General features: G+C 39.7%; 1 protein-coding gene across 15 annotated transcripts in view; it reads left to right on the top strand.

The window, feature by feature from the left end:
- FN1 (fibronectin 1) overlaps positions 1-20,067 on the top strand; it is a 76,227-nt gene that overhangs the window by 50,624 nt on the left and 5,536 nt on the right. For 2 of the 15 annotated variants that reach the window (XM_023220507.1, XM_023220498.1), the window contains exons 28-42: positions 789-905; positions 1,577-1,741; positions 2,270-2,425; positions 3,413-3,526; positions 4,672-4,941; positions 6,415-6,602; positions 7,470-7,557; positions 9,333-9,509; positions 10,298-10,387; positions 10,623-10,802; positions 12,282-12,371; positions 13,382-13,573; positions 13,667-13,773; positions 15,201-15,339; positions 17,653-17,817. In XM_023220507.1, coding sequence (XP_023076275.1) covers positions 789-905; positions 1,577-1,741; positions 2,270-2,425; positions 3,413-3,526; positions 4,672-4,941; positions 6,415-6,602; positions 7,470-7,557; positions 9,333-9,509; positions 10,298-10,387; positions 10,623-10,802; positions 12,282-12,371; positions 13,382-13,573; positions 13,667-13,773; positions 15,201-15,339; positions 17,653-17,817 — 2,238 coding nt within the window. Of the gene's footprint in view, positions 1-788; positions 906-1,576; positions 1,742-2,269; positions 2,426-3,412; positions 3,527-4,671; positions 4,942-6,414; positions 6,603-7,469; positions 7,558-9,332; positions 9,510-10,297; positions 10,388-10,622; positions 10,803-12,281; positions 12,372-13,306; positions 13,774-15,200; positions 15,340-17,652; positions 17,818-20,067 lie in introns of all 15 variants that reach the window. The other 13 variants (XM_023220488.1, XM_023220478.1, XM_023220560.1 and 10 more) reach the window with 7 other exon arrangements.

The following is a 20,067-nucleotide window of genomic DNA, read 5'->3' as shown; positions in this document are numbered from 1 at the left end:
AATTGTAGAAAACTGAACACTGTTTCAAAGTACCTTTAAAAATATAATTTTAGGGTAATAGTGTCATTGTTCTTAGCAGATAAAGGCTGAAGTACTTAGGGGAACAGTAGCATCATGATACCTGTATTTTAGTCTCAAGTTGTCAAGCCAGAGACAAACACCTAAGGGAAAGGTATATAGGTGTTCATTGTATTACTTTTTTTTTTTTCTTCTTTTCCTGAGATGGAGTCTTGCTCTGTCACCCAAGCTGGAGTGCAATGGCGGGATCTCGGCTCACTGCAACCTCTGCCTCCCAGGCTCAAGCAATTCTCCTGCCTCAGTCTCCCAAGTAGCTGGGATTACAGGTGCCCACCACCACGTCCGGCTAATTTTTGTATTTCTAGTAGAGGTGGGATTCCACCATGTTGGCCAGACTGGTTTTGAACTCCTGACCTCAAATGATCTGCCCACCTCGGCCTCCCAAGGTGCTGGGATTACAGGTGTGAGCCACCACACCCGGCCTTGTATTACGTTTTTTTAACTTTTCTGTAGTTTTGAAATTTTTCCAAATACAATGTTGAGGGAAAAAAATTCTTCCCTAAATTTGAAATAATCATTTTATCACAATTTGAATGGGCTCTGTAACCCCTTATCTTGAATTCGTCATAATATTAAATTCTGCTAATTACACATAGTATTTACATTACTGTATGAAGGAATCATTAAGACAATTATTTGGAAAACAAAGAATAAATCTGAGTATTGTTTGAAAATTACGGATGTGAAAAGTTTCCTGTTTTTTTTTCTAGTTTCTGATGTTCCAAGGGACCTAGAAGTTGTTGCTGCGACCCCCACCAGCTTGCTGATCAGCTGGGATGCTCCTGCTGTCACCGTGAGATATTACAGGATCACTTATGGAGAAACAGGTATGGCAGTAAAATGCTATTTTACACTCTGATTAAATCAGACTCTGTTGTGGCTAACCTGAAAGCCCAACAGTGAACAAAGAATTAAAGAAAAGTTGGCAAGTCCATTCAATGGAGCCCTGGTTTTTTCCAAGAAAATATGGAAGATATAGATGATATAATTTGTTCTAAAACCCAAATAAAAAGTTGTTTATATAATACAACTAGAGGGGGAACAGCAGAGCGGAGGAAATAAAAGGATTGTAAATTCACAGACATATTATCAGTGGTGGAAATAAGTGATTTTTATTTTTTCTTCCCTTTTCTATATTTTCCAAATTTTATTTAACAGGAATTTATTCCGTTGAAATTTTTAAAAAGGACACAATGCGTGCAATCCTGGGTTGAGGGCTTACCTTCTTCCCACTTTTAATGCTACTCTGCTACTCAGTGACATTTTAAAGCTGAAATGTAAAAATAGCGCTAACTGTAATTTTCTCTCAATGTTTATACACTTACCAAGGTTTGCTACGTGCATAAATACCCCTTTCTGTTCAAGATAGCGCTCTTTAAAAGGGAATAAGCAAGAAAATGTGATCTACATGCTGCTATAAATGTGGTAATTCAATTAATCAGTAATACCCAAGTAGCTCTAAGCCCCTCACACTCTGAACTAACCCCTTTTCATACAGGAGGAAATAGCCCTGTCCAGGAGTTCACTGTGCCTGGGAGCAAGTCTACAGCTACCATCAGTGGCCTTAAACCTGGAGTCGATTATACCATCACTGTGTATGCTGTCACTGGCCGTGGAGACAGCCCCGCAAGCAGCAAGCCAATTTCCATTAATTACCGAACAGGTACAAACTTCTACTCTGGGGTGACACCAGCTTATTTATTCAGATAGTTTTTTACAATGTTCTCCCAAGGTATTTTTCTCATTGTGGAATAGATTTTCCTTTTTAATGAGACAACAAACTGCAGCTAACACCTGCAGCTAACAGAGTTTTGAGCCAGATAAAGAAGGAAGCACCCCAAGGGCAGGAAGTTGTGTCAGTTTTGTTGATATATTCCACATGTCTGCAATGAGACGGGCATGGAGAGTGTTTTTGTTGCGAAAGAATGGATGAGTTGATAAAGTAGGATGACAGACATCTGCTTGTGGAATATAGCTTCTTTGTGAATGAAGCAGCCATCTCAAAAACAGGAAATGGTATTGAGATGCCTGCCCCATCCCTCTAAAAGCTCTCTCTGTGTTCTTTCAAGAAGAAATACCTTTCTCATGTAAGAGATCATTCGAATGTATAGCAGACCTAGAGAGGAGGGCTTGTCCAATCTTTTCTCCAAGGACTGGGGCTTCACTGGTTTCTCCCTGCTTTTATATACAGAAATTGACAAACCATCACAGATGCAAGTGACCGATGTTCAGGACAACAGCATTAGTGTCAAGTGGCTGCCTTCAAGTTCCCCTGTTACTGGTTACAGAGTAACCACCACTCCCAAAAATGGACCAGGACCAACAAAAACTAAAACTGCAGGTCCAGGTAAGAATCATCTGCGTCTTGGCCGAGCATGGTGGCTTATGCCTGTAATCCCAGCACTTTGGGAGGCTGATGAAGGGCAGATCACTTGAGGTCAGGAGTTCAAGACCAGCCTGGCCAACATGGCGAAAACCCATCTCTACTAAAAATACAAAACATTAGCTGGGCATGGTGGCTCCTGCCTGTAATCCCAGCTACTCAGGAGGCTAAGGCAGGAGAATGGCTTGAACCCTGGAGGCAGAGGTTGCAGTGAACCGAGATAGCACCACTGCACTCCAGCCTGGGCGACAGAGTGAGAGACTCCATCTCAGGAAAAAAAAGAATAATCTGCATCTCATATACAACAGGATAGATGCGGTAGCATCTAATATTCTTTTTTATGTAAATGGCTACCTTGTTGTGAGTACTATGTAATTCTTGTCCCATGTCATCATTTTCCCCATTCATGAATTCAGTGCTCAAGATCGTTATCAACCCTCTTCACAGTAGAAGTCTTAAGTGCATTTCTGTTTTAACATGGATAGTTCTATTTAGTGATATGGACATCTTAAATATCTCAATTCACCCTTCTGGTTTTGTTTATCATTCACACTAAAAAGAGAGAAATGGCCTGAGTTTTTCAGATCCTTTTAGCTATGTTGTCTTTGTTTTTAAATAGAATATTTGTGAAATTAGGATCTTAAGGCAATTTATTAAAGTCAAGTTAATTTTCATTTTTTCTGAGAGCAGTATCACTAATTGTTGGGGGCATCATATTAAGTTTTAGAATTTATCCTTGAGTGTGACTTCACTCCCATATGGTAATTTGTATTAGCAATGAACAGGTTTGTCCAAGAGGAAATCAAAGTCTGACTCCTCCATATTTTTGTTACAATTCTGCAAATAAAAATTCTAGGCCACCATATGTTCACTACCAAACTCTAGAAGCCGCCTGGAGGACTTTACATTGGATGACGTGGGTATCGTATTTGCTTTTCACTCCCTTTGCAGATCAAACAGAAATGACTATTGAAGGTTTGCAGCCCACAGTGGAGTATGTGGTTAGTGTCTATGCTCAGAATCCAAGCGGAGAGAGTCAGCCTCTGGTTCAGACTGCAGTAACCAGTACGTAACCACTGCTTGGTTTCCATTTTCAAAGTCAAATTTTGTTCTTGGGTGTCTGAATGCCCCCCACATGTCTTCTGCAATTACACATAGGGAAAGTCAATGTGTTGGTTAGTTTATGTCTTGAGCTGAGCCCTTTACGAACATCTTTTTTCCTTCTCGGTGCCAAGCAAGGAATTTACAGAGAAAGAAGTTGTGAAACTACCATAGTTAGTTGCTGTGCTTTGAATTTCTTTTGCTCAGATGGCCTCAGCGAAATCTTATTTGCCTATAGCAAATCTACAAAAAATTTTCCTAGACCGTCTTTTCTACAACTGGATGGTAAAGTTGATTGAAGTGTGCCTCATGTAGCTGTTATGTTTGGGGCATCTGAAGGACTATGGCTGGACCAGAGTGTAATATAAATGCTTAATAGAGACGAGAAAAGAAGAGTGTAAGAACAATTATAGGGCCGGGCGCAGTGGCTCATGCCTATAATCCCAGCATTTTGGGAGGCCGAGGCAGGAGGATCACGAGGTCAGGAGTTCAAGACCAGCCTGACCAACATGGTGAAACCCCGTCTCTACTAAAAATACAAAAATTAGCCAGGCGTGGTGGCACACGCTTGTAATGCCAGCTACTCAGGAGGCTGAGGCAGGATAATTGCTTGGACCCAGGAGGCAGAAGCTGCAGTGAGCCGAGATCATGCCACTACATCCCAGCCTGGATGATAGAGTGAGACTCCATCTCAAAAACAAAACAAAACAAAAAAAGAACAATTATAACAATTTGAATCTGACGGTACAAATCAGCTTTACCACTTCCAAGGTATAGAAAATCCAGGTCTATGAGACTAACATCACATTGTAAAATCAAATGGTAGTAGAATATCTTTAAATTAATATAAATACATTGCCATTGTGGGGACATTTTGCAGGGTATCTGCTTATCTCACATACACCTATGTTTTAATAAGTGATGCAACATTGCATATTTTCTAAACCAAGAAAGATTAAGCAAGTGTTTAAGTGATTTTCCATTCGATAGTGGGTTAATTGGACTTCGTCAAAGAAAATGGTATCTGCAAAACTGCTTTGCATGTTATAAAAATGCTTATTTCACAACTTGCTTTTCACATAACCTCTTACCATTAATTTGCCTAACAGACATTGATCGCCCTAAAGGACTGGCATTCACTGATGTGGATGTCGATTCCATCAAAATTGCTTGGGAAAGCCCACAGGGGCAAGTTTCCAGGTACAGGGTGACCTACTCGAGCCCTGAGGATGGAATCCATGAGCTATTCCCTGCACCTGATGGTGAAGAAGACACTGCAGAGCTGCAAGGCCTCAGACCGGGTTCTGAGTACACAGTCAGTGTGGTTGCCTTGCACGATGATATGGAGAGCCAGCCCCTGATTGGAACCCAGTCCACAGGTATATGGTTAATTGCACCACCAGGTGCCCATGGGAGCAGCGGCTTTATGCCCTGCTAAATGAATTATACTTCATTGGGCTATTGATTCCCGTGTAAGGGTGAAAAAAATTATTAGGAAAGATCCTCTTTAAAGAGGAATGGTAAGAAACAATAAAACTGAGGTGATATTTAAGTAAACAAGTCTGATAAAAAGAAATTTTGGAGTATCTTGGCTTATAAACAAGACCATAAAACAAGACATTTGAAGAGGATACTAAAATTGTGGATTATTTCCTAAGCTCTGATTCCCTCACTATGTATAAAGGAAAGAAGTTTGGCATCATACAGCTTACTTATAAAAAGGAACCCAAACTGGGGCATTTCATAGCAGCATGATTCTGAGCACACATGGGTAAGACCTTTCTTCTCTGGTTAGATGTCATGTGCTGGTGTATAATTAGCTTAAATGATTGTGATTCAGACACATAGGAAACAGTCAATAGGGCAATTGCTTTCCATAATACTTTATCTCTTGTGCTTTATTTCTGAAGCAGAGTAGAATGCTAAAGATGTATCCTAGTGGCAGCATAAACCCTAGAGGTGACAGTCTGTATTATTGCTTTTCGCTTCTCTTTTCTGCTTCTGTTGGGAGCCAATTTTCTTCTTATGCCGCATTACAGAGAGAACATCAAATTTAGCAGCCATATCTCTCATAGGGTCCAAATAAAGAGACAATAAAAACATTACTCTCTCTTTTTTGGATGGAATACTGTGTGAAATGGTTATCCATACAAAGATACTTTATGTAGAAAAAAGGAGGCCGGGTGCAGTGGCTCACACATGTAATCCCAGAGCTTTGGGAGGCCAAGGTGGGAGCCTTGCTTGAGGCCAGGAGTTCGTGATCAGCCTGGGCAATGAAGTGAGACCCCGTCTCTACAAAAAATATGAAAAAATTAGCCAGGTATGGTGACACATGCCTGTAGTCCCAGCTACTCAAGAAGGTGAGGTAGAGGATCGCTTGAGCCTACGAGTTCAAGGCTGCAATGAGCTATGACAGCTCCACTGCACTGCAGCCTGGATGACAGAGCGAGACCCTGTTTCTAAATTAATTAAAAATTTTAAGAAAGAAAAAGGGCTACTGCTTATTTTTCCATACAAAGGGAAAATAAATCATAATGGTCAATAAGTCAATATAACTTTTTTTTTTTAAGGGAAAGCAAAAACACTTCTAAAACCTAAAATCTCTTAGAGTTCTGGCATTTACCCAAATGTTTTCAGTGATTCTGAGAATTGGTGGATATAAAACACATTTCTCAGCAAACACTTTCTTCATTTTGCATCCCTTATTGTACTTTCTCGTATTGAATCTTTGCTTGACCAGGGAACCCACCTAACCCAACAAGAACAATCCATTCTACTTCTTGGAACCCACTTTATTTTCCTTTTTCCCCATTTCCTACAAGATAACCTCTAACCATTGACAATCCCGACAGCCATTCCTGCACCAACTGACCTGAAGTTCACTCAGGTCACACCAACGAGCCTGAGCGCCCAGTGGACACCACCCAATGTTCAGCTCACTGGATATCGAGTGCGGGTGACCCCCAAGGAGAAGACCGGACCAATGAAAGAAATCAACCTTGCTCCTGACAGCTCATCCGTGGTTGTATCAGGACTTATGGTAAGATGTGACCTTTATTCATTGGAATAAAGATGGAGACCATCTCTAACACAGTTTCTAAGGTGGTGAAAATATAATGTCATAATAAATCTATTCTTTTCCTCTGCATCAAATAATCTTATTGTAACTTTCTTTCAACAGAATTCCTTTATGTTGACCTAAGTTTTCCAGGTAACCATTGGGACAGAATTTTATAAATAGCTTTGGATTTTGTTCAGCTCTTTTAGATGTATTGTGCTTATTTTAAAAGGTTGTGGGGGACAATTTACATACCCATTGGTTGAATGCATAAATCAACTTAGTTATGTATTTTCTGATCTCTGTTATCTTGGTAAAAAATATTTTACAGTTTGTACCAGTTTACCTTGATCCTACCTCATTAAAACATATTAAAAACCTTCCAGACATACATGCAGAAAACTGTTAGGAACCTAGGGGATTGATGTACCTCTTAACGTAAGGTCAATTTCAGGGGAAACTACAGAAAGAGTATTCAGAGACAAAATGGAACATTCTTTTTGCCTCTCTATGATAAAGAAAAAATTATGATTTGCACCTGTCAGATCATAAAAAAGAAAAATATGCTAATACTCACTTTCCTCATTTTTTTTACCAGCTTAGTTTAAGTATGTAATCTATGGCTTACTTAAGCTTAACTGCTAAGAGCATTTTAAAATTGATAAATTAAATACGTTGATCACCTGCACTGTAGGAATGAAATTAATCAAGGAATTTACAAGGTTGTGAGTTTTGCTAGTTTGTTTATTTTTTATTTTCTAACCATTGTATTTACCTAATGCTATAGTGAAACTCCCTGGGTTTCAGTTCATGATACTGCTAACACTCACCATGCCCTTATTTCTCTAGGTGGCCACCAAATATGAAGTGAGTGTCTATGCTCTTAAGGACACTTTGACAAGCAGACCAGCTCAGGGAGTTGTCACCACTCTAGAGAGTAAGCAATAAAATCTCTTCATATCGACAAACCCTCTGTATAGACAAAATTAAAGAATGGTAAATCAGCAGGGTTCAGTGGCCCATGCCTAAAATCCTAGCACTTTGGGAAGCTGAGGTGGGAGCATCACTTGAGGCCAGGAGTTTCAGACCAACCTGGGCAACATAGCAAGGCCCTGTCTCTTAAAATAAATAAATAAATGCTTTTTTAGATATATATGTTAAAAGTGGAATGAGTCCTCATTTGAAAATCGATTTGTCTTTTTGATGCATGACTGTCATCTTTTATACTCCTTCAGAAAGGGGTCTACTGACCCATAAAATGGAATCACTTCATAAGCTTATAATGGACTAGGACTGACATCTTGTTTATGCTCTACTTGTTAGAATTTGTTTTCATAGAGCTAAGCTTGGGGACACCCCACTGGCTTCTGCTATATCTAAACAATGCACATTAGGCCATTCTTGCATTACTATAAAGAAATACCTAAGACTGGGTAATTTTTTTTTTTTTTTTTTTGAGACGGAGTCTCGCTCTGTCACCCAGGCTGGAGTGCAGTGGCTGGATCTCAGCTCACTGCAAGCTCCACCTCCCGGGTTCACGCCATTCTCCTGCCTCAGCCTCCCGAGTAGCTGGGACTACAGCCGCCCACCACCTCGCCCGGCTAGTTTTTTGTAGTTTTTAGTAGAGACGGGGTTTCACCGTGTTAGCCAGGATGGTCTTGATCTCCTGACCTCATGATCCACCCGTCTCGGCCTCCCAAAGTGCTGGGATTACAGGCTTGAGCCACCGCGCCCGGCTGAGACTGGGTAATTTCTAAAGAAAAGAGGCTTAACTGGCTCACAGGCCTGCAGGCTTTACAGGAAGCATGGTGCTGGTATCTTGGCTTCTAGGGAGGCCTTGGGAAGCTTGCAATCATGGTGGAAGGCCAAGGGGGAGCAGGCACATCACATGGCTGTGGCAAAAGCAAGATCGAGAGAGAGAGAGAGAGAGAGAGAGAGAGAGAGTTGTGGGGGAGGACTCCACACATTGAAATGACCCAATCTCTAGAGAACTCACTGTCATAAAGAGAGCACCAAGCCACAAGAGATGTGCCCCCATGATCCAAACACCTCTCACCAGGCCCCACCTCCAGCACTGGGGATTCCAACTCAACAGAGATTTGGAACAAATATCCAAATTATATCACAGCACAGTAACCATTGGACCAAAATCAGGCTTAGATTCTAGTCTTCTATTATATCAATAACTTGATATATGCCTTTTCAAAAGTCAGGTAAAGTGTCAAAGTTTCATCATTTATAAAAGAAGGATGGCATTTTACCTATTGAGAGAAAAGACAAAATACTTGCAGTAATATTAGACACACACAGACACACACACACTCTCTCTCACACACACATACACACATCTAATTGTTAGCTGGCCATGTTATAACTCCTACCACACATATTTTTACATTATAATGCATTAATAATTTTAATATTTATTGAAATATTTGTAGATACTAAAAAGCCAGCCCTAGGAACCACTGGTAGTATCTATAAAGCTTTTCAGTTCTTCAAAATAAAATGTATGAGAGGTAGATTTTTCATATTTTCTAATTGCAGTTGACCTTTCTGTCTGAATGCCAAAGGAGATAATCTACACATTACTAGTTATATATTTTTTGAAATGGATGAATTTGGTAATATGCCAAGGAAACATTTTAAAATACCAAAACTTTACAAGGATGAGCCAAGCAGGCACTAATCTCTAGCTATGCTCCTGTGCAGATGTCAGCCCACCAAGAAGGGCTCGTGTGACAGATGCTACTGAGACCACCATCACCATTAGCTGGAGAACCAAGACCGAGACCATCACTGGCTTCCAAGTTGATGCTGTTCCAGCCAACGGCCAGACTCCAATCCAGAGAACCATCAAGCCAGATGTCAGAAGCTACACCATCACAGGTCAGGGAACTCATTGTGCTAACCACATTTGTTAAAAAATATCCACAATGTAAACTGACTTATTAATTGCTCTAAGACTGACACTGATAAAATTTATTTTCAGTGTTATCATAACCCAGTTTTAGAACGTGATTTTCATGCTATGATCAGAAATTGTTTTGTCTTTTGAATGCCTGATTTTGTGTAATATTTGTCATGGAAATGGCATAAGTTTCATTCAACAAGTTTGATCTTTCATCATTGTGCCCTTTCCTATTTAAAAAATTATAACACAAAGTTTAGAACTAAAAGAAATAAAAAACAGTGACATATAGATCTTAGCATTAGTATAGATTAAAAAGCATAGTTAATATAAAAGCAAATGATACTACTTAATAAAGGTCAAAGTTGTAACCAAAGAATATTCAATATCTGAGGTCTTTTTCAGTTTTTTAAAATTGTGATTCCAAGGCTCAGCTATTGATCATCTAATTACTATAAAGAGAAAACCTCAATAAATGGCTGCGCCTCATTCTGCAATGAACGTTGCCTCTTCCAATATAGCATTTTTGCATTCCAGAATTTACTTTAGCCAGTGTCCTTATCTGCATCAGTGATTCACTTTCAAGATACATTTCTTGTTAACAGTTACATCCATACCATGCTCTACTTTACTGTTCAAATGTGGACCACTTTGATAGTCTATATAAATATGGGATGATAGAGGAACCCAGAAAAACTGCAGGCAAGCTTGAGAATTCTCTTAGTAAAGCAAGAACTGGTAAAAATCATCTCTTCTCAAATCCCAGGTTTACAACCAGGCACTGACTACAAGATCTACCTGTACACCTTGAACGACAATGCCCGGAGCTCCCCTGTGGTCATCGACGCCTCCACTGGTAACTATACCTTCTACTGAGGAAATACCACTGACTTGTATGCAGTCAGTCTCATGAACTCAAAAAACAAATGTGAGGTGGATATTTTTGTATTATAGATTCCTGAGGATCCTGTTTCCGGTTTACAGTATTCTCGGATTCTTTTAAGTGTGTTTAGAAGGGCTGGGGAGAAAAGTGTGGGAGTAATTTTCTTGGTTATTTGCCTTCTTAGAGACTTAATTTTGTTTTCTTTCAGCCATTGACGCACCATCCAACCTGCGTTTCCTGGCCACCACACCCAATTCCTTGCTGGTATCGTGGCAGCCGCCACGTGCCAGGATCACCGGCTACATCATCAAGTATGAGAAGCCTGGGTCTTCTCCCAGAGAAGTGGTCCCTCGGCCCCGCCCTGGTGTCACAGAGGCTACTATTACTGGTATTGCTGCTTCCATGCTGTCATTTTCCTTCTTACTACCTAGGACACATGAAGTCCTTAGCAAACTCCCGCTGCGTCTTTGATACTGTGTCATGAGAATGCAAAACCCTGTTCCTGATAACCTCAAAAAGCATTCTTTGTGTAGGAGTGATACAGCTCAATACATCCCAGAAGGCGTGAGTGAAGGAAAATGCAATTTCAAGACTGTCCTAAATGGCATGACTAGACTCATGTTTTCCTTTTGCTGCAAGTTTGCCAGATACCTGTCAATTCAGTTCTGGAGAAAGATATTTTTCAAAGCAAACTAGCTGATAGTGATTCTGTCATTACACTCAGCTCTCTATAGGTATGGCAATCTTGCAGGACTTGCCAGAGCACCACCTGCCATTGGCCTTGTTGACCACTATCACAGGATAGGTCTTGCGGCAGAGCAATCCCAACCACCCACATTGGAAAGAATGCCTGGAATGGCGAATAAGAGTTGGTTACCTTGGTGGGAAAGACTATAAGTCTCTAGTATTATTTTTGCCCAAGAGATGAAATTTTTAAACTATTATGTGTATTAGTCTGTTTTCACACTGCTATAAAGATGTTTAATTGACTCACATTTCCGCATGGCTGAGGAGGCCTCAGAAAATGTACAATCATGTTGGAAGGGAAAGCAGGTATGTCTTACATGGCAGAAGGAGAGAGAAGCACAAAGGAGGAACTTCCAGATACTTACAAAACTATCAGATCTTGTGAGAACTCACTATCATGAGAACAGCCTGGGGGAACAACCCCCATGAACCAATCACCTCCTCTCCTCAATACATGGGGATGACAATTCCAGATGAGATCTGGATGCGGACACAGAGCCAAACCATATCAGTCTGTATAGCGTATCACCTAGACTTTAAAATCCCCATAGAACATACAGACATTAGAAGGACACACTGCCTTTTTAGAACTGGGGAGAACAGGAAAATAGAAGCAGATATGAGAGGAACTGAACTGGACACTTCCCACAGAGGCTGCACAAAGATTGACCAATCTCTCCCACTTGCCTTGAGTTTCACTTTTCATTGATCTGCCACTGAGAACCACTTGGTTATTAGGCCTAAGTAGATTCATGTATATAATCTGCAGGACTCTCTTCCAAACTGATATTCCAGTGGTGGTATATGATGCTGATAGATTTTCTTAAATTCAAAAAGGCAAATAAGACCGCATGGTAAAAGAATACCCTGGAAAAGGTACCCAAAAAGTGTCTATTCAGGTGTCAGATATGACCGTCAGACAAGTAATTTGCGATGTGAACTTTATATGCAGGATATTTAGGTGTTTATGGAGGAAAAGTGAAGTCGATTTTACCTTCAAGAGGCCAACAGCCAGCTGGAGAGGAAGTGCCTCCTCCCAGTAGCATCTGCTGGTGAGACCGACTTCCACTTGACTAGCTGAGCCCATTGACATAATGTGATGCTTCTATTCTCTCTTCAGGCCTGGAACCGGGAACCGAATATACAATTTATGTCATTGCCCTGAAGAATAATCAGAAGAGCGAGCCCCTGATTGGAAGGAAAAAGACAGGTAAGAGTACCTTGCAGGTAACAAGGAGAAAGTTAGGACAAAACTAATAACAGATGAGCAATCTTGCAATATGAAAAGGTTCTCCATGTTTTGATGCATTTCTTGTGATTTTTTTTCTAACAGCATAGTGTATATATTGTATTCTGTAATAGCAGGAATAATTTAACATGCACTGCAGAGTTTGGTTTTATTTTTTTTCTTTACTACAGCCACTCAATATAAAGCCTTGTTATTCACCTTTTAAAAATTCAAACAAGATGCTAAAATGTAAAACCAAGTTGCTATCATTGCTCTTCTTTTATACCTTCTGTTGAATTTTAAAATGTTTCCTTTTTTAAAGGAGGAAGAGAAACCTCTCACATTTATCTTTATTTATTATTTGGTTTCTACAACTTAGAGCTAAATAATGTCTTGCTTTTGCACCCAGTTTTAATTTCAAGAAAATGCTGTCATGATAGGAAAATTTTAAAAATGAATGTGTGTTTTATCTATTTTTACCATTTCAACCCATGAAAAACTGTTGAGCCAAACCTCTGTAATTCTCATACTGAAGACACTGATAAGATTAGTCTGGATTCTACTTCTTACAACTTGCTTCTCCAATTTAAAAAAGAAAGAAAGAGAATGCACATTTCAGTTCTATTAGGTTTAATTTGAGCAGAGGCAGCTTCTAAGGGGCCCAGAGGTTTAAAGCTGTGTGTATGATAAATTCATACTAACACTTTTTTCTTTCTAAACTATAAAGAAACCTTTGAGAAAAATCCTAAAGATTTCTTTCTGGAAAAAGTGTTTCGTGATCTCAGAACTGCTCATTTTCTGAGGGCTTTTATCACACTGGTGAACATTCATTGTTGCCTGAATAGATTATTATTATTGCTGCTGCTTCTTGGAGCTTAATCCGCTTTGCTTTTTTGGCTCTAACCTCTCTTGGCTAGACGAGCTTCCCCAACTGGTAACCCTTCCACACCCCAATCTTCATGGACCAGAGATCTTGGATGTTCCTTCCACAGTTCAAAAGACCCCTTTCATCACCCACCCTGGGTATGACACTGGAAACGGTATTCAGCTTCCTGGCACTTCTGGTCAGCAACCCACTGTTGGGCAACAAATGATCTTTGAGGAACATGGTTTTAGGCGGACCACACCTCCCACAACAGCCACCCCCATAAGGCATAGGCCAAGACCATACCCGCCGAATGTAGGTGAGGAGATTCAAATTGGTCACATCCCCAGGGAAGATGTAGACTATCACCTCTACCCACATGGGCCGGGACTCAATCCAAATGCCTCTGCAGGACAAGAAGCTCTCTCTCAGACAACCATCTCATGGGCCCCATTCCAGGACACTTCTGAGTACATCATTTCATGTCATCCTGTTGGCACTGATGAAGAGCCCTTACAGGTAATTAACTTTTCTCTTCACTTCTCATGGAGCAGCACAGAAAGGAGTAAGTTAGGTAACTGAAGTGACCAGCCCTCAGATAAAAAGTGGCTTCATGGCTGGGTGCAGTGGCTCACGCCTGTAATCCCAGCATTTTGGGAGGCCAAGGCAGGTGGATCACTTGAGGTCAGGAGTTCAAGAACAGCCTGGCCAACGTGGTGAAACCCCGTCTTCTGAAGAAAAAAAAAAAGTGGCTTTCCTTCTAGAACCTCTTAGAAGATGGCACATTTAAGCCTTTTTTTTTTTTTTTAATCCCAACATGGCTGTACTTTAGAGGATATACCAGAGAGACACTAGCTTTTATTTCATAGAGAAAATGAAACTATTTCTATTATTCTCACACATTTGAGGTTCCTTTTTGAGTAAGGACAAAGAGATGATTCTAGAAAAGAAAGAAAAACATTCTACCTGAATTTCCATTCGTGCGTAGCAGTCTACAACACTACCTTTACGATTTGTCCTTGAAGAACCCCACTATCTACAATATGTCTATAGAAAAAAAAACAGGCTAAGCTGTGCATAGTAGCTGATAAGTGGTCGATTCTCTAAAATGTGTATCTTTGTGTTGACAGAGTCTTGCTCTGTTGCCCAGGCTGGAGTGCAGTGGCGTGATCTTGGCTCACTGCAACCTCTACCTCCCTGGTTCAAGCGATTCTCCTCCCTCAGCCTCCCAAATAGCTGGGATTCAGGCATGTGCCACCACACGCAGCTCATTTTTGTATTGTTAGTAGAGACAGGGTTTCACGATGTTGGCCAGGATGGTGTCAATCTCCTGACCTTGTAATCCACCCACCTTGGCCTCCCAAAGTACTGGGACTACAAGCATGAGCCACCCACTGCACCCGGCCCACTGACAGTATCAATTTTTATTATGTTGTTATTTCTAGAAAGTGGTAGAATTTAAAAACTGACAACACTGTAGGAAATTTATGAGCTTAGAAACAGGTTTCAGGATTTGCCCAACTGTTTTAAGGACTCCACACTGGGGTCAGGTATCTCCTGGACTAGCATGACTGTGTCTCCCATATAGTGCAGTGTCCAGGTTTTATGTCAAGCAAACATGGCCAGAGCTACCAGAGGGCTTATGCAGACCTGCGACTGAGGCAAGATCAAGGGCAGGCTGTCTCTAGTATTGTCGAGGGCTCCTGTTAACTACGGAGCACATAGATAGATTGTTGGCAGGAAAATCTGGCAGGAATGATAGCCCCTATCCTTGTTCCATTTCTCTCCTCAGCTGGTTAGGACCACTATACCCTCCTTTTTTGTTGTTGTTGTTTATTGTCTTCCTTTGCTTTGTTTAAACAGTGAGGGTTGTTGGTAAGAGGAGAGCCCATGTCATTCCTCACTATAATGCTTTCTCTCTGCTTTGGATATACCGATAATTGCAGTTTAGGGTTCCTGGAACTTCTACCAGTGCTACTCTGACAGGCCTCACCAGAGGTGCCACCTACAACATCATAGTGGAGGCACTGAAAGACCAGCAGAGGCATAAGGTTCGGGAAGAGGTTGTTACCGTGGGCAACTCTGGTACGTAAACACGTATTGTTTAGACACAGGCTCCCCTCTGCTCCACACCAGAGATGGGCTGTTCTGTTGACTGTACCTTTGTTGCCATTGTCTTTTTATCTTTGGGAAATAATGCAACACATCAACATGAAATAAATGAGCAACTTTGTATTAAATTAATCTCTCCCTCACCTCCTGCCATATCCTGTTGTCTTCACAAAATGCATACGTAATTGACAGACTGTCAAATGGTGATATGATTATAGATCTGGAAGGGACTTCAAATATTATTTAGTATAACACTCTGAGTCCTTACTTGTGAGTATCTGAGTTCATATAGGGCACAGGTTTCCTGATGTCTTTCCCCAGATCCTCTCCATCTCACCATGCTGCTGTCCTCTTGAGTGATTCTTAAATACTGAAACAATTACCTATAAAGAAAATACCCCTTCTGCAGACATGGGGACAGTTGGCTTTTGCTCCTGATATAAAATGCTACCAACATTGTGCATTTCTGTCTGCAAAGAATGTTATTCCAATGTTAATTCATTTTTCCAATGTTATTTCCATTTTTTCCAATGTTATTTCCATTTTTTCCAACGTTATTTCCATTTTTTTTTTTCTGACTATATTGGTCAAAAGCTTCTATAGAGGTTAAAAGATCATTGACTCTTCGCTGTAGCACCTGGGAAATCCTTTTAAATCAATAGTGTGCCACCTGGCTGCTCAATTTGAAGCAGCTGAAGATTCACCAAGGCACATGAGATAGGGGATAATCAAAACCGTGAATCCCGAATCTTCCAACAGGAGGGTTCTCTACTCCACACCAACAGAGAGTGCTAAGTCCTGTTTTTGCCAAGTGACAGATTTTATTCCTAAGGCCACTTGCTTAATTTTAGCCTCTTCCCTCATCTGATAGAAGACTGTGCTACTTTACATGTATAAATTCCTGTGAATTAAGCAGTTGAGCATTTGGCTGGAGGATGGGAGGAGATTAATTTGTGTTTGTTGTATTACATATCCACAGTAATGCTTATCTTTGCCTTTTGTGATTTTACTAGCAGAATGCCACGTGAACAGAATTTTCAAGAGCAAAAAGGTCTTTGTGTTTTTCTAAGTCATTTTAAAAAAAAAAAAAGATTCCATCTCTAACTTTAGTTAGGATGGAATTTTAACTCCTGGCTCTTTTGAGTATAGAAACCCCTAGGAACAATTTAAGTTTCTTCAATTTTTCTTTTAAACTCCTTATTCCCAGCAGCAGTATTCTACATTACAACCAGGTTCTCCCAGCTTTGAGACGTCTCAGACTTACTAGCTCTCCAAAACACTATTTTCTTCAAGGTTGATGCCTTTTAAAAATTAGGCACTTCAAATATCTACTGCTTTTGAGCTGTTGAGTTTTGCACTGTAAAAAGAAAAATACACAGTGGGACTTTAAGTCAAAGTAAATTAGTTTATTTAATTTTTAGGGAATAATTTGAAGCATGCTTTGTTTGCATAGATTTTTTTTAAAATAAGCTTTTCCAAATCATAAAGAGGTAAGATTTTAGGTAACATGAAGACACTCCCTTACTCATTCCTAAATCATCTGTATTCCAAGGGCTTTTTCTTATTTGGAACCGTTGACCTCACTGATAAAGCGGTCTCACCACTATAATAACAGTGTCCAAAATCTAGGTTTTCTGCACTATTATGCAAAAATTACAATAATAAATGTGAAAATTACATTATAATGGTATATTAAAATGCTAAGACTTTTGCATTATAAGCAAAAGACAACTTTAATAATTATTCTCTATTTAGTGAACACTTTCTAAGTCTTGGAAAAGGGTCAATGTTTTGAATTCATGACCTTATATCATCTTCACAAATTCCCCAGGAGGTACAGATATTTTTATTATTCTCCTAGTATTGCAGATGAGGGAAGCAAGGCAGAGCAATGTTAAATAGCTAGCCCAAGGTCACTCAGGTACCAGTGGAGAGGCATCGCTAGTCTCTGCGTCCCACTGAAGTTCTCAACTAGCTTAAACTGCCTCAAGATCTGTTCCACGTTCTATAAAGTAGTTTTAGCAGAAATGGCAATTATTTTAGAAACAGAGGGAAAAATAAAAGATGGGCTTCTTGTCAGATGCCTGTGACAGGTGTCCACTGACTACATCTAAGCATGGTTTTTTAGAGCAGTTAATGCCTTGATAGAACAGATGAATGCCTCTTAATCCTCCTAGAATTTTTGTTTTAGATTAAGTCACTGTATACAGTCATTCAGTTTTCTTCTTATGGTCCAAATCGATTAACAAGATGTCTCTTTTTGCTTTTTCCTCCTTTTCTTCATAGTCAATGAAGGCTTGAACCAACCTACGGATGACTCATGCTTTGACCCCTACACGGTTTCCCATTACGCCGTTGGAGATGAGTGGGAACGAATGTCTGAATCAGGCTTTAAACTGTTGTGCCACTGCTTAGGCTTTGGAAGTGGTCATTTCAGATGTGATTCATCTAGTGAGTAGTTGCTTTGTCCATCCACTTGCCTGTTCGTCTCCTCAGTTCCATGCATGCACTCATGTGCCAAGGAAGCATGTTTGGAAGACACAGGTTCTTCCAAACATGAAGCAAACAAGGGAATACTGTTTGACTCAAAGTAATATTTTGCATCATAGAAAAATGATGGGAAATTTTACTTGGTGGACATTGCTTCATTTCAAGGGTTGTATGCCAACACAACCATTAATTAAATATAAGGTTATGGTGCTAATTTGATTTTTAAAATTTTCTGTGAAAACAAATCGATAAAGTTAAAGACTTTTGGAACCAGGTCTAATTAAGAGTATTAGAAACACAGAAAAACTTCAAATCTCTTTTAATCTTTAGTGTTGAGTGAAATCAGAAGTGAACATTTAGACTCAAAAACACTGTCTCCTTCAGCATAAACCAAACATGCACATATCATAGTACACATGCACACACTTTTGCCTCACACACATAGCCCAGGTAGCTTGAATGTTGCTAGAAATATAAAAGAAAAAACAGATAATCTGCTTTTAGATCATTAAAAATCAACTTGAATTGATAAGTGTTTGATTTTCAAATTCTAATAGGTTTTAATTTTTCAAACTTTTTAAGTTAAAACGTGCCTAGGAAATATCTATTATGCTTTGAGATTTAGGATTAGAATTTATAAACCTTTCATTTATTCTTTGTATTTAGGAGATGTGACTATTATTGACAATTGGTTCATTTTTACAGATGTTGACCATTATGCCTATAAATAAGCCACCTATAGACATACAGAAATCATATCCCATGGGGTTGGAATATAGGACTTGGTAAAAAAGGATTTTCAAAGTATTTTACTTAGCTTGTATACTTGAAATCATTTAATCCAGACTGAAATTTTAGAGCCAGCCAATGTTTTCAATATAGACTTCCATATTTGACCATCTGAAAATGAAAAACAGTAAAAACATCATATGCTGTTTAGGAGTTGGAAATTTTAATATTTGACTTCAAGTAGGTGGTTTTTAACTCCTGAAATCGAACTACATTTAAGTTTGTATGTTTATTTCCTGTTTAAGCACTTAGGTGCAATTGTGGGAACAGAGCTGTCAAGTTCATTTATGTGACTCTTTGGCTAAACTTACATAATCTTTGTTTTGATGTCATAGTTGTCTAATTATTTTACTTTGTAACTTAAGGCAGGCTGAATTGTTGATAAAATGGAAGAAGCAGTATATTGTTATATAAGCTTCTGAGGTGTGTTTTGTTGTATAAGCCCTGGAGGTTTAAAAAGTTATCTCTTACGTATAGTAGTTAAAGACATATAACTGTGACTTTTATTTATATTCCACAGAACCAGTCTTATTTGATGTGGATAATAACCAATAATTTAGCATTTTGTTTGTTTTTGTTTTGTTTTATCCAGGTTCTTTTTCTCCCACTCTTCCCATGTACCTGAAACAGGTGGTGGCATGTAGAGATCAGCTGATCCTTGTTTTATGGTTAATTGAACTATTTTGTATCCAGGGTTTGTGCAAATCCAAAAGTGATTTTTCATCTAGGATCTATTCCTAACAGTCTACTCCAATCCCACTTTAGTTTTCCACAATTTTAAATTGTGGAATTCAAATGAAAGTCATTTCATTTGACTATTCTTATGTCATGATTGTGGCAGAATAAATTGGATCTTAAAATGCCCTAGAAAATGGTAAATGATAAAAAAAATAATATTTTATTTTATTTTATTTTATTTTTTTTTTTTTTTTTTTTTTTGAGACAGAGTCTCGCTCTGTCGCCCAGGCTGGAGTGCAGTGGCGGGACCTCAGCTCACTGCAAGCTCCGCCTCCCGGGTTTACGCCATTCTCCTGCCTCAGCCTCCCAAGTAGCTGGGACTACAGGCGCCCGCCATCTCGCCCGGCTAGATTTTTTTTTGTATTTTTAGTAGAGACGGGGTTTCACCGCGTTAGCCAGGATGGTCTCGATCTCCTGACCTCGTGATCCGCCCGTCTCGGCCTCCCAAAGTGCTGGGATTACAGGCTTGAGCCACCGCGCCCGGCCAAAAAATAATATTTTAAAAGTCAACCAAAGAAATGGCCCATTGGACAGGCATGGTGGCTCACACCTGTAATCGCAGCACTTTGGGAGGCTGAGGTGGGCGGATCACCTGAGCTCAGGAGTTTGAGACCAGCCTACCCAACATGGTGAAACCCTATCTCTACTAAAAATACAAAAAAAAAAAAAAAAAAAAAAAATAGC

This window comes from Piliocolobus tephrosceles, chromosome 11, assembly GCF_002776525.5.
Source record: "Piliocolobus tephrosceles isolate RC106 chromosome 11, ASM277652v3, whole genome shotgun sequence".
Lineage (NCBI taxonomy): Eukaryota > Metazoa > Chordata > Mammalia > Primates > Cercopithecidae > Piliocolobus > Piliocolobus tephrosceles.
The sequence above is the reverse complement of the archived record's forward strand: the minus strand, read 5'-3'. Positions and strand labels throughout refer to the sequence as shown.